Genomic DNA, 18077 nt, shown 5'->3' on the forward strand with positions numbered 1-18077 from the left:
TTCTCCTGCTTACTGATGGCCAACTATCCAGTCGCTACAAGTGATCAAATGAAAGGGCAACTTCATTGACCAGTATCTCCAGTTCGCTTCATCAATGGAAGCTCACACATCGTAGAAAGGAGCTCATCACCAGCTTGACAACTTGGATTATCCAAATTAGCCATCCCACAGCCAGAATTACACCATAGCAACCTTTTGACCACACCTGAGAGGGTTAATGCTGCCCCTCTGTAAAGTGACTGCTCCACTATGAAGAAACCAATGGGATCATGTATTCCCACTATATTATCCATTCCACCACTTCGATGGTTGGCCTCCAATCATCCACTTTCCATTAACTTCAACTCCTCCCAAACTCTGCTATGTATTCTAACTCTGATACACATTCAGCCAGAAACTTGCTGCCTACACTGACCAACATTGGTTCTCTGTTTATCCAGCAACGCCTCAGCTTTTCAATTCTACTCCCGGTGTTCAAATCTGTCTATTTGTCTCTCAGCCCTTGCAGCCCTGAAATGCTTTGAGGTTCTGCGCTCGTGCAATTCTGACCTCTTGTGTATCCCCAGTTTTCATTATATCAGCAGCAGTTGCCAAGCCTTCAGCTATACTAGTTCAAAATTCCTCTACTTTAAGATGCTCCTTAGAAATCTACTTCTTTCACCAGATTTTTGGTTTCCTGTCTTCGTACCTCCTAATGTGGTTCTGTCAAATCTAGATCAATAATATTTCTACAATGTGCATAGGGTCTCTTACTTTTCATGGCAAGCTGGAAAGAGAACATCCTGGAGCTATAGCAAAGAACATTTACCCCTTATTCAGTTACCATGAACCACGTTGCCATCATCAAAACAAACATAGCACATATCCCACTCGGGATAAGCCGAGACATGTCACATACTTCCTGTCAGACACTCCCTCACCCCGATGCTCAGACATGTACATTGAAGCTGACGTACATATCAGTCACATACAACAGGATTGCTGTACAGAACTGTCACAACCTGCACAGAGTCCACTGTGAGGAATGAACTACAGACTGCACTCAAGGGAACAAAGGCCAGGCAAAGTATGAAGAGGGATTACCAGGAGGAAGCAACAGCAGCATTTTTAATGTTCATTCATGGGATGCGGGCTTTGCCAGCAATTATTGCCCACTTCGAATTGCACTTGAGAAGGTGGTGATGAGCTGCCTTATTGAACCACTGCAGTACATTTGCTGTAGAGTGACCCACAATGCCCGTTATGAAGGGGGTTCCAGGATTTTGACCCAGTGACACTAAACAAAAACAATGTTATAGTTCCATGTCAGGATGATGAATAGCTTTGAGGGAGACTTGCAGGTGGTAGTGTTCCTATGTCTCTATAAGAACATAAGGAATAGCAATAGGACACTCATCCCCTCAAGCCTACTCCACCATCCGTTAAGATGATGGCTGACTTGTCCCAGGCCTCAAGCCCTCTCTCCTACCAGCTCCTCAAATCCCTGAACTTCCCAATATCTCAAAATCTGTCTACCTCCTCCTTAAATGCTTTGTAATCTTAACCTCCACAGCATTCTAAGGTAAAGAATTCTGGATAATCACTACCTTGAGAGAAGGAATTCCTTTGCATCTCAGTTTTAAATGCATGTCCCCTAGTTCAAGATTCCCCCACTGGTAAAAACATCTTAACATCTACCATGTCAAATCCCCTGACAGCCTTGTATATTTCAACAATATCACCTTCCTTGAAACTTTAATGATAATGTTTAGTCATTCTTGCTAAGTCAACCTTTCTGTTCCAGGAATGAGCCAAGGGAATCTCTTTTGAAAAGTTTCCAATATCAGTATATCCTTTCTTTAAAATATGGGGAACTGTATGTAATTCCATTTGCTTCCTTAATTGCTTGCTGCACCTGCATGCTAAAGCTCTTTTGTTCCATACACAAGAACACCAAGACCCCTCTGCATGGCACTTTCTTGACATTTCTATTTAAATAATAACCTGCCTTACAATTTTTCTTACCGAAGCACATTATTTGACACTTTCCTACATCAAACTCCATGAACCAAGTTTTTGCCCACTCACTGAACCCATCTAGATCCCTTTGCAGATTCCTCACGTCTTCATCATACTATTGCCTTCCATCTACTTTTGTATCAACAACAAATTTGGATTAATTACACTTTGTCCCTCCTTCAAGTCATTAATATACTGTAAATAATTGGGGCCCTAGGTCTCATCCTTGTGGCATTCCACCAAATATGCACTTCCAACCTGTAAACCCATTGACCCAACTGTCTTCTGCATGTTAACCAATCCTCAATACATGCTCATAATGCACTGACATTACACGCAATACCATTGTTCTCCTAGATGGTAGTGATCATGTGTTCGGAAAGTGCTGAGGAACCTTGTTGAGTTTCTGCAGTGCATTTTGTTGATGCTACACATTGCTGCTCCTAAGCGACAGTGGAGGAGGCAGCGAATGTTAGTAGATGTGCTGCCAACCAAACAGGGCAGCTTGTCCTGGATGGTGTCAAGCATGAGAAAGGCAAGTAAACATAAGCATAGGGAAGGGACAGATGGTGAGAAAAGTTTGGGTGAAGGGTCAAATACAACTTCCAAGATTAAAACAATTCTTAAATGGGATAAAAGAAGGTTTGACTAGTCCCATGTCTCTCATTGCCAAATAAGCTGTGAATGAGAAGATTGAGTCTGAGTTTGATTTCAAAAATATTTTATTTCAAGCCATACATGAAAGTTTTGGTCTTTGACGCTCCCCCAGCACTCTCTCCCTCATCATACCCTCTGCTGGCTCCTGCACCAATGCTGTTAACAGCACCTTGGCCCTCTCCCGCCCTTTGCCCATAGACATAGTGAAGAGTGCATTAACCAATGGCCAAGGAGTTCACTTGCCAGAGATCTTACAGACTTCGTCAGGAACTATCAGCAGCCATTTTATCCATCTCGCCCAGGAAAAGAACAAAGTGCTCATCTGATTTGCATAAAATAAATAGACAATCTATTAAATTATATGGGATCGTTTGTGATGAGCATTGACCTCTCACTCATTGTACAAGTAGAAATTTCCCTTAGTCATTGAACTATTTATATATATTTTATTTATAAAAACATATGACTTAAACTCCTTGAGATTTTGCAAGCTGTTATAAAGTTTCTTATTAAAATTCCACCAATCTATCCCTGCTTCAGCATCCCTCAGATTATTACAATGATAGAACATTCCACACTATGATCCTGGGATTGGGACAATTTCAGGATCAGTGATATCTGGGATTGGCTGCTGCCCGCTGGTGGCTGGGGATTGGCATCCCCCAGGTGAGCCAGGCTGAAGATTGGGGTTAGTCTCAGGATATTTCTGTTTATTGTCTCCTCACTATACCCAGAGAATTTTTACACTGGCGGCACTCAGTTTGCCCTCTCTGCTCATCGTGCCAACCCTCATTAAGGATCCCCGTTCATCACAAACCATCACAGTCTCTGATCCTCCACTGGTAACTCCCTGCCAATAGATTAATCTCTTTCTTACACACCCCCCGCCCCACTTACATGAAAACAGCACCAAATAGGCACTAGCGCTGATTGTCATCTACCCAGGAAGAGTGGCAGACACCCTATCCTTGGCATTACAGATAATCTGGCAGTTTACCCACAGGGTGAGTGTGTGATCCAAGCCAAACTCCCAGATACAGGACTAGGTCCTGTCCAGTAACTGTTCTGGAGTCAGAACAATTCCAAAGATGAGTTGCAAACCACGAGGAGTTTAAATGAATAAAGTGTAAACGTGTAATAGGAAGGCACTTGTCAACCAGCTGACAGGCAATGAGATGTAGCTGAAACTAGTTAAAAAATATTTGGGATCGTGTGTCCAGTGCACCTGAACCGAAGTGAATTGCTGCATCTTCCATCACAATCATCTCCCTCTGCCGTAGCATGACCTGCTGTGTAATGCCAGCATTTTCCCTAAATCTATCCACATACTTAACCGAGAGCTGCAAATTCTCTCTGTCTGCACTACAATCTGCTGGGAAGGATCTCACTTTGGTTTATTCTCCTGTCCACCTCCTTCATCCTCTCCTTCCTTAGAGATCCGAGTTGTTTCGTAGTGTTTTATATATTTATAGCAGGGTTCAGTCGCTTCCCCCTCCAGGGCATTGTCTCATCGCCCTGCTGCAGCCGTCTGTAGTGCACTTTGTGGTGCAACACTACCATCTGCTGGAGCTTAGCCAGTACTGCAAATTACTTTCAGCACATCTACATTTTAGTGTTGGAATGTGTACAGAATTGGAAACAGCTATTGTACTTCGTCAGTGGGGAACATTCCTCCCTTGAGAAAGGAAAGAGGGTAAACATGTTGATTCACATGGCTGATAACATAGAGGAGATCAGTGTAAGAGGGGAGCTGCTTGGCAGCAGTCACACTCTTCTGATCCACCCACGTTGATCTGCGACCTATAATAGGCCTAATGGCCTAATCCTGAGTTATTGTCTAGGATGAGCCCCAAGATCAACTCTCCCTCCAGCACTGCAAAACAACAACACTGTCACCCATCAAAGCAGCATACAAAAATACCCCTAGCAAAAGCAATGTTGTGCAGAGAGGAAATCAGACGAAAATCTCATAGAAGGCAAAACAGTCTCAGCTCCAACTACGGATAAGGTTGTTGCTCCTGGGATGAACTTTTATTACTGGACTCTGTCAGCTTCCTGCCCACGAGTCCCGTCCAGCCCTCAGCACCAAGCATTGTCGAGTTTAGAGATTCCCGGTGAAGCACAGGAGAACAAGAGCGTGCAATGCAATGAAATACAGAGCAAACAGCAACTTGGTCCGAGACCGTGTTTGAAGCAGAGAACAAAACGACCTCACTCTGGAGCCCCTCCGAGTCTGAAGGCAAAAACAACACATTAAATTAGAGGAATGTACTCCAAAAAAGTGGGGAAGGGAGTGGATGTGTGTGTGGAAAGTCAAATTGGGGGGAGGAGTGCAGAACTGGAGCAGAGGGAGATGGGGCAAGGGATGGGAGAGGGGATTGGAGAAACAGAAGGGAAAGGGATTGGAGGCATAGGGAGGGTCAGTGTTGGGAAGGGAGGGATGGGACTGGAGGAGGGGAGGGAGGAGCAGGAGTCCTGTCAATGGGAGCATATTGAGGTAACCCAAGGCTCTCACCTTGCTGGGAGTGGCACTTTCTGGCAGCTCGATTAGCATTGAATGCTCCTCCATTGCTGAGGTATTGAGGCTTCGCTCCTGGGCATTGACCCACTCGCTTAGCTCCACACTGAAAGGAAACAAACATCAAATGAAGCCTTTTGATAGCACAGCCATTTCCTTTCCCAGCAGTGGCTCTCAGCCTCTCTATTGTCTAACTTTGGGCACATCAGTGTCAGGGGCTGTTGAATGGTGTTGAGGGCCCCACACAACCAGCAGGCACACAGACCTTTCATCCTCTTCAGCCTGTTTCACCATTCTATCACTGCTGATCTTGGCTGACATGTACCTCAACCAGATTTCACTCCACATCCCCAATATCCTCATTCAGTATAAATCGAGGAATCACACCAACATTTCAACTGAATCTTAGCTTCCACTGCTTTTTGACAGAGAGAATACCAGATTTCCACTGTATGAAAAAGTGTTTCCTGATTTTGCTGCTAGATGTCTTGGTTTTTATTTCAAGATGGTGGGATGGAGGAACACAGGAATAAGTTGGAATATGGGGATATAAGGAGAAAGTGGGTAGATAAGGTGTAGGAATATGGAGAAGCTGTTGATCTTCAAAAATAGGACAGACTTGTTTACTCTAGAGCATTCCCCATTTATGACATGCTGCTTTAAAAGAGGCTTTCTCAGTCCTGAGAGGATGTCTTTCCTCTAATATCTTTTGATCTCAAAACAAATGTCTCATTCCTTTGCCCCTTTTTAAACGGACTCCCCCAATTCTCTCCTGCCACAGATCGCTTCCCCATTATCACTAAAGTTCTTCCATCCATTCATATCTTACCTTTTGAGTCGATGCTCTGCTGACAACAGGGCTTCCTCAGCAGCTAATCGCTTTTCCCGTTCTTCAGCAAGCGAACCCTCCAATTGGTTGAGTTCTTGCTCAGTTCTGTCGTGCATCTGTTTAGCTTCAAGCAGCCTGTGAAATACAGATCAGGGAAAACAGTGATTTTCACAGGATGATGGCAATACTGGACCAGGAATTTGCCTTCCTGTGCCTCAAGCTTGTTCGGCCATTTAATGAGAGCCTGATTGACCTGTGTTGCAATTCCACCAAAGTCTTGGTTATCAATCCCTTAATACTCTTGTTTAACAGAGATCACAGTTTTAAAGTTTCCAACAGGCCTCCAGCCTCAGAGAGCCCCAGAATGCCACTACCCTTTGTATGCAGCTCCCTTTATACTGTCCCGTTAAGGTACAGGCAGGTACAGCGTGGGATTAGATACAGTGTAAAGCTCCCTCTGTATTGTCATAACAATCACTATGGAAAGGCACAGCACAGCAATCACATCTGATGGAGGGAATCTCAGGAGCTGATGCCCCCGCTGTGCTGCTTGTGGCACCTTCTCCACTACCCACTACCCTCCCTGTTCACAGAGCTGAGTGCAATTTAGGGAGATATAAAGAGAGGAAGTCAGATTGCAAGAACAAGCAGCCTTTCGTCAAAAATGCAATTAAAATGTGCCTTGTGGCAAGGGTAATAAATTACTTCAGTGGGGATTATTTACAATGACAAGAGAATTTGAGAGACGGTGTCAAAATGGCCAGGGATAATTCTGAATTAAGCTAACCGGAAAAATTGTCAGATGCTTACAGCTGTAATAAATGTAGATGCATGAAGAGGAAAATAAACACATGATTCTGGGCAAAGAGAAAGGATCTGGGAGTAATCTAAAAGTTCCAAAGATCTGCTACAGTGGTTTAAAAACCCTCCTTTCTGAGCTGAATCATTCTATTAACTTGGACTGTGATATTCCCAATACTATAAAAGGAACATGCCTAGGGGGTGATGAGACTAGACTAGGGTGACTATCTCAGTGATAGGTACAGTGATCCAGCAGCTGTTCATGGGTTAGATACTTCCTTACATCAAATAAAAGGTCCCATTTCAGTCGGTGACATCAGTTACATTAATTACATAACAAACACAGCACAGAAACAGCTCATTTGACCCAATCAACTCATGCCTATAACACTCAAGCCTCTTCTTATTTAACAATCGGGAATACCCTCATTCTCCTCTCTCACATCCTTATCTAGCCTCCCATTACAAGTCACCTCAACCACTGCCTTGCTAATTTCATGTTGTTGGGTTGTACAGAACTTGAGTCTTGCCGAGAAAAGGGCACATTTTGTTGCAAGTTTGTGTCTTCGGATCATCAGGACATTTTGCAAGAGTATTGAATCAATGGGAAACCAATTTTTATATTTAATGAGAGAACAGTGCTGACTGGTTAGCAAGTGGATTCTGATTAGTAGAGGTACTGCCACAGAAAATGAACCAGTTAACGATGACTGTCAGTTAACAGCCCAAGTTTTGTTTACATTTTAAACAGGACAGGTTGACTCAAATTGGTCATGGTCACCAAGAAAATCAAAAGTGGAATTTTTGGAAGAAACCTCTTTACATGAAGTGATAAGAACATGAAATGTGACTATTGCTGAAAAAAATTAACATTTTGTGTTAATGGTTTTTCCATCTGCAAACAAGATCCTGTGTATTAACGTGTATAAGCTTCCAGTGCACACAAGTGTGCAACACTGTGACCCCAATTCAATCCTAAACTGACTGTCAATGTAATTCTTCACACACTCAATAGTTAGTTTGTAAATGATGTGCAATTGCAGAATCACACCCAACATTGAAAACTATGCTGTAAGTTTTCAAGTGCAGTCTGGTTGGGTACGGTCAGGCAATTTTATTTGATACACCAGCCTGTGGGATGTACGTACCTAGTATCACACTGGAACTGAAAATTCAGAGACCACATTACTCGTTTGTACGATATGCACAACATCTTCTTGGAATGACAGTAGCGCCCTGCTTGCAGCAAACACCACTTGTACAGCTACTGCTTAGTTGATGAAAAGCTTCTACAAACTTTTTCTCAGCAATAGTCAAGTTTCATGTTCTTATCACTTTCCGTGTAAGGAAATTTCTTCTGAAAATTCCCTTGCTGATTTTTCTTGGTGACCATCCTATATTGAAAATTGCAGAAAAATTGGCAAACGACTGATAAACTTATGTCTGGCAAAGAAAAGTTACCCAAATAACAAGACTTCCAATGTTACAACAGCTTTACACTGTGTGATAGGTGGAGAGTATATGGTCCAGGATATAACTGAGCAGACACTCGCAACAAACACTGGTTCTTTTGCTATTTTGCAGTGCCGCGTCAATCCAAGGGCAAAAAGTAGCATTACTATTCTTACCTTTGCTTCAGGTGTCTGAGTTCCAGCTCCTTGACATGCTCCTCATCCTGCCCCTTCTCCTGAGGGCCACCTGGGGCAGCATCTGTCATGGGGTTCAACTACAAGTCAAAGAAAAGCAGAGAAATGGGTCAAAATAGTATCTGGAGATATAACACAACAAAGCTCTGAGATATTCCATCACCTAACATTAAATTATATGTACTGGGAATGAAATATAGCTGGAATGAGCAATTTGGGTGACATTTATATATATATAGGCTGGAGTCTAATTGAGGGGGTCAGGAGAATTTAAATATACAGTAATGGATACCTGGAAGTGAATCAAAGGAAAGGACCTTGTCCAGTTTCTAGTTTCCTCCCTTTTCCCATCACTCAGATCTGGCATTAAGCTGCTAATTCCCCCAGTTCCTATTATTCTTCTACCCACCTTCTTCTCTTCCAGTAGATCTGCCGAAGACTGTAGCTGCTGTTCCAGAGTTAGGTGACGTGCCTGTAACTCGTTAAATCGATGCTGCGTGTCACGCAGACTCTGGCCAGTTCCTCGCAGCTGAGCAGAGAGTGCAACCTTCTCCTCAAACACCAGCGATATCTATCGACAGAACAGAGTAGGTGAGCAAGGGAAATAGAAGGTACATATAACACAGGACACAACAGCATGTCCTGGTTAAGATGGGTTTCATCTTAATGTTGGAGGTGTTCACAAGATAGAATGATACTGGAAACCTACGGTGGGTCTAGTTTTGGAGCAAGATGGACCTGGTTTCATGGTCAGCTTCTTCAGGAGTGCAGATTGCAGTGAGAAGGTCAGCACCTTCAGGAAAGTGGGTAAGTGTCAGTTTGGGGTAGGAAGGGAGAGAGACAGAGACAGAGACACAGAGAAAGAGAGAGAGAGAGAGAGAAAGAGAAAGAGAGATGATGATCTCAGAGATGGTAAGGACTTGTGGAGGTCCCCACCATTCTGGGGAAATGCAATAGCACCAACAACAGTAATGTAGCACATGCTTATGGCGAGCAATAAAATGTCCACAGCACATTACAATGACATTGTGAAGCCACTAAGGGCATGTTAAAGACCTCAGATAGCTTCAGAAGGACTTTGAGAGAAAGCCTACATTAGTCACAGTCACACAATGTGACATCAATAAGAAGCTGCTTTGTTACAATGGTAGGGATTGAAATCTGATTGAGGGGATTCAAGCAATGGCCTGAAATTTCTGATCGTGACCTATCACCATTTGCAGTAGTTATGCCTCTCAAACTGACCACAACTTCAGGATTTAGCAAAAATGCAGTTTAATGCAACAGTCTTGAAATGGTAATCCATCATTCGCTGGTTTGTCACAGGCTGTGCTGAAGATTCCTATGGTGAACTGGATCAGATACATTGATAGAAATGGAAGGCACTTAATTGGGACCAAAACAAATCTGTCTGCAGTGCCTACCTTGCTGTTGAGTTTCTGGATGCGAAGTTCCTTCTGATGGAGCTCTTTTAAGCTGTTGTTCAGCTGGGACTTCAGCTGACTGTTCTCAGTCTGCAGACCTTTAAGAATCTCTCCAGGATTAGCTGTGTCTTCAGGTGCCTGTTTAACAGATGTAATCAACTCGAACTTATTTTCTTTCATTAAAAGATCATAGTCCCTACTTCTGGCTCCAGGCCTGAGCTTGGCTTGTTTCCATACAACTCTTGCCCTGCGCCAGAACCATTGGCAGAAATCAAACTCCATCGCCTGGTGGGACAGGATGTGGTGGCAACTCCATACTATCCTGTACTTGTTCCTTCTTGGGGTTTCTCCCATAACTCCTCTACCCCCATTAAGGCCCTGCTCATGCTGGGGATGTGGGCAGGGGAGTAACCAGTCAATAGGAGCAAACTCTCTCTCAGTAGTTAGTGCAATGATCATGGGTAAGTCTAGGCAGTGAGTGACAGCCCAGTGTCCAGGTTGGTTAAGCCTGAGGTCCATGTCTACAGGCACAGTGAAACACTGCAGTCTGATTAGGAGTGGGAACTTGTTCTGGTTTTGACCCAGTTAAGCCCCTAGGAACTCAACTACCCATTCTCCACCTCCACAGTTCAGGGATAGACACAGGGGTCAACCAGCTCCCCACATGCAGAAGTAAGTACAAAGGAGGAGAAATAATCCTTCATAGAGTCAGAGTCATACAGCACGGAAACAGACCTTCTGATAGTTGAGTTTTGTTCTCAAGTTACCACCACGCAGTATCTCATGAAAGCAGCAACTATGAAAATAAGACAGTGCAGTAGTTAAGACCAGTACCTGTTGTGTCACCTTCAGCCGTAGCTCCTGGCACAGGCTCTGAAGCTCTTGGATCTGTTTATCCTTATCTGACACAGCAATCAGATACTGTTCTTTCAGCCTCTCACACTGTTTGGTAAAAGATGACTTCTCAGATCTGCAAGATAGGACAGTGGAATCATTCAAAGATCCAGGGCAAGGGAGAAGGACCAGCACTGGGGCAGGGCAGGGGGACCAACACTGGGGCAAGGGGAGAGGGTCTGCACACAGGCACAGGGTAAGGGATCCCCGCCCGGGCACAGGGTTATGAGACCCCTGCATGGGAAGGGGGCAGGGAGAACACAGTCCATTTTCAATTTCTTTTGGGAGCATGGTGCTGCCACTGATTTTCCACTTCACTGATTGGTCCCCTCTCCCAGCACTGTCCATCAGAAACTAGACAAGATCATTCCATCTCAGTCCAGGCTGCGCCATCGCTGGGATAATCTGGCCCAGAATACTTGTTGCCATCACCTTCATAGCAACAGTTGTTGCACATAAATGTAATTCACTGAAAGGAAATTAATTTTAAGGACAGTAAGAATGGACATTCTTCCTCGTGTGCAAGAGCCACTTGGGTGAGGTTTTTCTGCTCATTAATCTGATCGTGGGCCTACAGCGATTACACTGTGCTGTGGAATGGCAAAACCTGACTCAGTAACTAGAGACAGAGAATCAGCAGTCTAATGCTAACCTTAGCTGTCCAAGCTCCTCATGGTAGGAAACACTCTCCTTCTTCAGTTGCTCTTGGGTGTCTCTGTATTCGGCAATCTGTTGGTTCTGGGCTTCGAGCTGTGTCCGGAGTTGTGACAGTTCAGCTGTCTCCTCCCCAATCCGCACATACTGCTTCTGCAGGTTCTTCAACTCCTCCAGCTGCAACAGAATTAGGGAAGTAGAAGAGATATACCAGGGGGTATGGAGTAGAATGCAGGACAGCTGCACAGAAGAGCTTTCACACTGGGATGAGACAGAATAGATGCAGAAGAGTGAAGGATCCCAGCACAGTGCAGCGGACTAGGAAGAGATTAGTTTCCACAGCACAGTAGGGGCTGGGGACAGAGGGCAGGTCATTGACACGGAGCAGTGGATCGTGGATAGAGGGCAGGACATTGTATAAAGTTAGGATCATGCCAGAGGACCAGGAGATGACAACACCTTCCATTCCTCTCACAATCTAACTTTATAAAACACATGCTTAGAACCAGCTGACAACTATTTATATAAACCACCGCCCATCAAGTCTGTTCTGTCATTTAGTGAGATCATTTTTAGAACATAGAACATAGAACATTACAGCGCAGTACAGGCCCTTCGGCCCTTGATTGATCTGATAATCCTCAACTCCACTTTCCTGCCTTTTCCCCAGAACCCTTGATTCCCTTACTGATTACAAGTCTATCTCAGTCTTGAATATAGAGTCATAGAGTCACACAGCACAGAAACAGACTCTGCAATCCAACTCATCCATGCCAACGGGGTATCTTAAACAGAACTAGTCCCATTTGCCCGTGTTTGGTCCATATCCCTCTAAACCTTCCTTGCTCATGTACCTGCCCAAATGTCTTTTGAATATTGTAATTGTACATAGCTCTAGCACTTCCTCTGGCATATCATTTCATACATGCACAATGCTCTGTGTGCAAAAGTTGCCCCTCAGGTCCCCTTTAAATCTTTCCCCTCTCACTTTAAGCCTATGCCCTCTAGTTTTGGACTCTCCTACCCTTGGAAAAAGACCGTGGCTATTCACCTTATCTATGCCCCTCATGGTTTTATAAATCTCCTTATGGTCACCCCTCAGCCTCCAAAGCTCCAGGGGAGAAAGGTCCCAGCCTGTCCAGCCTCTCCTTATGACTCAAACCTTCTAGTCCCAGCAACATCCTTGTAATTTTTTTCTGTATCCTTTCCAGTTTAACAACATCCTTTCTATAGCAGGGTGATCAAAATTATACGCAGTATTCTCGAAGTGGCCTCAGCAATGTTTCGTACTGCCGCAACATGTCATCCCAACTCCTATAATCAATGCACTGACCAATAAAGGCAAACATGTCAAACGCCTTCTTCACTATTCTATCTAACTGCGACGTCACTTTCAAGGAACTATGAACCTGCACTCCAAGGTCCCTCTGTCAAACACCACTCCCCAGGGCCCTACCATTAACTGTGTAAGTCCTGCCCTGGCTTGTCTTCTAAAATGCAACACCTCGCACTTATCTAAATTAAACTCCATCTACCATTTCTTGGCAAATGATCCATCTGATCAGGATTTTGTTGTACTCTTGGATAACCTCCTTCATAGTTCACTATACCACCAATTTTGGTGTCATCCACAAAATTACTTACCATACTTCCTATATCCTCGTCCAAATCATTGATACAAATGACGAATGTCAGTGGACCTAGTAGTGATCCCTGCGGCACACCACTGGTCACAGGTCTCCAGTATGAATAACAACCCTCTACCACCCTTTCCTACTACCAAGCCAATTTTGTATCCAATTGGCTAGATCCCCCTGGATTCAATGTGATCTAACCTTACTAGCCAGTCTACCATACAAGACTTTGTCAAAGGCCTTGTTAAAGTCATATAGACAATGCCTACCGCTCTGCCTTCATCCATCTTCTTGGTCACCTCTTCAAAAAACTCAATCAAGTTTGTGAGACACGATTTCCCACACACAAAGCCACACTGACTATCCCTAATCAATGCCTTTCCAAATGCATGTAAATCCTATCTTTCAGAATTCCCTCCAACAACATATCCAACCACTGAACATCAGACCCCACGCTAAAGAATTCCACTGATTCACTTCCTTTGAGGAAGCAAATTCTTCCTCATCTCTGTCTCAAATGTGTGACCCTTCATTCTGAGATCATGCCCTCTGGTCTTAGGCTTCCCACAAAGGAAAACAACCTTTCTGCATCTACCCTGCCACCAAATCTTTCCTCAGATAAGGGTCCCAAAACTGTTTACAGCATTCTAGCTGCGATCTAACTAGTGCCTTGTATAGATTTAACAAAACCACCTGTCCTATAAATTCCATTTCCTTTGAAATAAAGACAAACATCTCATTTGCCTTCCCTATTAGCTGCTGAACTTGAATGTTGGCGATTAATGCATGAGGACTCCCAAATTCCTCTGCACTGTAGCTTTTTACAGTCTTCCTCTATGCAAATAATAATCAATCCTCTGTTCCTCTTGCCAAAGTAGATAATTTCACATTTTCCCACCTTACATTCCATCTCCCAAGTTTTTGCTAACTCACTTAGCCTAACTGTATTCCTCCGCCATCCTCACCACTTGACTTTCTATTTTTGTTTCATCAGCAAATTTGGCTGTATTACATTTACTTTCCTTATCCAAGTCATTAATGTATCTTGTAATTAAACGTGGCCCCAGCACTGATCCCTGTGGCACACCACCAGTGCATTACATCCTTCCACTTCTGCCTTAGTTTCCGATCTTCAGATTTTGTTTCCTTACCCGAATTTGACAAAGTAAAAAAAAGTCTGGATTTTACGTTAGGAAATCCACAACACATGTATCAAAAGAAGAAATATTTCCACACACCAAGTAGTTAAGATCTGGAATGCGCTACTTGAGAACATGGTAGAAACAGATTCCATGAGGTTTTCCAATGGGAACTGGATCATTATCAGCTAAACAAGAAATTGGAGCACTACAGGGACAAGGTGGGTGAGTGACATTTGGTGAATTTCTCCTCCAGATAGCCAGCTCAGACTCAACAAGCTGAATGGCCTTCTCCTATGCTTGTGCCATCCTCTGCATCATAAAATAACTTGTAACTTCATGCTTAAACAGTAAACTGAGGGAGTAGATCAAGGAAGTGGTTCACCGCTACCTTCATGTGGCAACATGGAATGTGCACTGAATGACCAGCCTTGCCAGCAGCACCCATATCCTGAGAATTCATTAAAAAAAATTTAAAGTAATGAACAAATTATTTAAACATGCCTTCACAATGTTTAACACGGAAAGAAGTTTATACAATTTCTTAGGTCCTTTGTTTCATCTCAACAACTTCCTATAATCTCACAACCCCATGTCTCTCTCTAATCCCGGCCTCTTGCAGCTCCCTGGTCACTTCATCACTGACTGCCATATCTTTATAGTTGCTTGGGCCTTAAGCTCTGAAATCCCCACCCCTAAATCTCTTCACAACAGTGTCCTCCTCAAGATACTCCTTATAACCTACCTCTCCAGTCAAGCTTTTGGCCTTTCATCCCAATATCTTCTCACATGGTTTAATGTCAAATTTTATTTGATAACACTTTTGTAAAATATGTTGGGATGATTTATTATACCCTGTAGGAGTGCTGACTCCATGGAGGGATTTGAGGACATGAGTGAGAATTTAAAATTCAAGACTTTGTTGTTCTGCAAGTCAACGTGGATCAGTGCACACAGAAGTGATGTGTTGACTGGTGTGAAGTATGCCACTGACAGCAGATTGTGGAGGAGAAATAGCTCAGGGGCAAAACAAAATACAGGAATTTACAATATAATTATTTTCAAGCCATGAGGGAAATTTATAGGTAAAACGTAAAGTGACAAAACTATAGTTACCAGTCTATCACGGTCATTCTGCAATGAAGACAAAGCATTTCTCAGACTCTGCACTTCACTTGGCTTTGAAGACGTTGATGCAGAACCCTGCCTAACTTCGTGAACTTTCTTGCTTTTGGCCACTGTATCCATCAGTCTGTCCCTCTCCTCTTGTAATGTTGTCACAGTCTTGGAGAATGCTTTCAGTTGATTGGCTGAGCTTTCTAGTTCCAAGGTTAAATCATGCACATCCTGCTCTTTGGACAACAGCTGCTTGCTCAGTTCATCAATGCGAATCCGCAAATTGTCCTCAATGGTACTGCTCTTCATAGCTGCCAGCTCTGATGATAAATGATCCTTCTCTTCCTGCAGATTATGGAAATTGATTTTGGACTGGCTTAGCTCTTGTTTTAAGCCTTCACTCCTGTTCTTCTCCATCTCAAAATCATTCGTGTATTTTTTCTGTAACTCCTCAAGTTGCCCAAGGAGATGGTCTCGATTGACTTGTAAAGAACTCATGGCTTTCCCAAAAGACAGATTCTGTGCCTTGAACTGCTCAACCTCTTCAATTGATTCCCGTAATCTCTGTTCGGTCTCCATGAGGTCCCTGGCAAGTTCAGCCACTCTTTCCTCTGCTGTTTCGGTTTCGTTTCTCATGATGCCGGCATTATGCTGCAGATTCTGGAGTTCCTTCTCGTACCGAACTTCAGTGGCGCGGAGTTTTTGCTCAGTTTCATTCTCAACTGTGACCACTTTCAACTCAAGCTCAGTGACCTTGTCCTGCATGGAGGAGAGGCTGGTGACCAGTTTTTCCACCTCCGCAGTCTTCTCATCCAACTGACGCTGAAGCAGCTGCACAGGCCCACCAACTGTTAACTTTTCCACCTCTTCCTTCAGCTCGCCAATGGTTTTCTCTGCTAACTGCAACTGTTCCTTCTGATTTTGCTTCTCGTCCTTCAGAGCTTTGTTCTCTTGACTGAGTTCATCTGATCCATGTTCCACTTCTTTTAACAGTCTCTCGAGGTCAGTTTTCTCACTCTCCAATGCTTTAATTCTCTCAAGTTGAGTTTTTAGCAACTGCTTGTGCTGAGAATCCTTCATTGAAATCACCTGGTTAAGGTCCTCTCTGTACTGCAAGAGCTGTGCATTGAGTTTGGCATTTTCTGAGTTCAAATCGTCCTTCTGCCCTTGCTGGCTCCTTAATTCATTCTTAAGTTTGTTGTTCTCTGTCGCAGCCTCTTGAATCAGGTGGTCTTTTTCTACAATCACCTCAATGTGTTTATGTTCGAGTTGTTTGTAGTCGCTCAACACTCTCTCCCGGTCATCCTGGAGGGAGGCCATGGACTTTGTGAAAGACTCTAGCTTTACATTGCTCTGCTTTAATTCAGCTTCAGTTCTTTTCAGTTTTGCATCCAGATCTTCAGTTTCTTTCTGCAGTTTTTGGACTGCTCGCTCTCCCTCCAATTTCTCATCTTCTATCTTCTGAATCCGACATTCCCAGTGCCTGATGTCTTCAGCATGCTGCTGCTGGGCCTCACTGATAACATTAGCAACAGCCTCCTCTTTAGCTGCCAGGAGTGAAACAATCTTTTCCTCTTTTTCTCCAATTTCTTTATGCAGCTTATCAGTTAAAGATTTGGAGCTCTGGAGGTCAGACTGAAGCTGCTCACAGGTCAACATGTAATTTTGCACTTCTGCCTCTCTCTGCCTCAGGTTTTCTTCCAGCTCGCCTCTGGTTGTCTCAAGCTTCTCTAGAGAGCTGCTTAAAACAGCATTTTTTTCTATCAGGCTCTTAACCTCTTCTGTTATTTTCAGTAGCTCATTCTGAGAATCTTTGTGAAGCTTCTGGAATTCTTCTGATTTTGAGAAGAGCTGTTGGTTTTCATCCTCAACCTTTTTCACCATCTGCCTATGAACCTCTTCTTCAGACTTGAACTTTGATTCCCATTCCTGTTCACTCTGCTCCAATCTGAAAAAATTGTCCACAATAGTTATGCAGAGCAATAAAGTTAACTAAACATTTCCAGCACAACTTTACAAAATTTATTTACTCTCAGGACCCTACACTCAGCGCTCTGCAAAACACTACGAGCACGAAGTCAGTTCAGAATGACCACTCATTCTTAAGCCTATCCCAAGCCACCATCTCACCCTGCATTGGGAGCAAAAAGATAAAACAGCCAGTCCCTTTGTGGTCTTCCTTAACTTTCTGAGGTCATCAAAAGCAACTCACTAATTCATTTAGAAAATTCTGTTCCAAATAAAGTAAACTCCTATTCATACAAAGGATCGCAGCAGGCTTTGACTTACAATTTACTAACTAACTGGACCAGCTGCACTCAATGTTAAGACATAAATGGAGAATTTGCAACAAAAAATGAAGTACATTCAGATGTGCTAAGTTTCCCATTGTGTTCACCTCTGCAGTGATTCACGTTTCGTGAATACACATTGGTGAAAGACCAAGGTCCACATAATGCTGGACATTACAATACAGAAAAGAATTGGAGAAATAATTCATCAAAGGCCTGATAGAAAATTTGACAGGTTGATATAACAGCTCATAAACACTAGGATTTCTCAATTCTGTATATGCCTAGGACCTTGATGAAGCCCAGAAGTCCATGCTGCAACACCAAAATTAATATTTTTTTAAAAAATGTATGTTCTGTGAAGACCCAGCATCAATGAAGGAGTGGCAATGTACATCCAAGGAACGACGGTGCATATTTTTGAGGGGAACCTAGAAGAGTTTGTATTCCCATTTGTTTACTGCAAAAGTTGATGC

The 18077-nt window shown here is 43.4% G+C and overlaps 1 protein-coding gene across 1 annotated transcript in view; it reads right to left on the reverse strand.

Moving 5' to 3' along the window:
* Window positions 1-2702: 2702 nt before the first annotated feature.
* Window positions 2703-18077, reverse strand: part of LOC109912097 (golgin subfamily B member 1-like) — a 62801-nt gene continuing 47426 nt past the window's right edge. Inside the window, exons 15-23 of the mRNA XM_048610114.1 lie at window positions 15311-17258; window positions 11420-11598; window positions 10708-10843; window positions 9874-10011; window positions 8859-9020; window positions 8432-8529; window positions 6003-6137; window positions 5171-5279; window positions 2703-4888 (exon numbers count right to left, since the gene is read on the reverse strand). Coding sequence (XP_048466071.1) covers window positions 4757-4888; window positions 5171-5279; window positions 6003-6137; window positions 8432-8529; window positions 8859-9020; window positions 9874-10011; window positions 10708-10843; window positions 11420-11598; window positions 15311-17258 — 3037 coding nt within the window. The 3' untranslated portion in view covers window positions 2703-4756. The remainder of the gene's footprint in view (window positions 4889-5170; window positions 5280-6002; window positions 6138-8431; window positions 8530-8858; window positions 9021-9873; window positions 10012-10707; window positions 10844-11419; window positions 11599-15310; window positions 17259-18077) is intronic.

Source organism: Rhincodon typus, chromosome 22, assembly GCF_021869965.1.
Source record: "Rhincodon typus isolate 14 chromosome 22, sRhiTyp1.1, whole genome shotgun sequence".
In the NCBI taxonomy this organism is placed as follows: Eukaryota; Metazoa; Chordata; class Chondrichthyes; order Orectolobiformes; family Rhincodontidae; genus Rhincodon; species Rhincodon typus.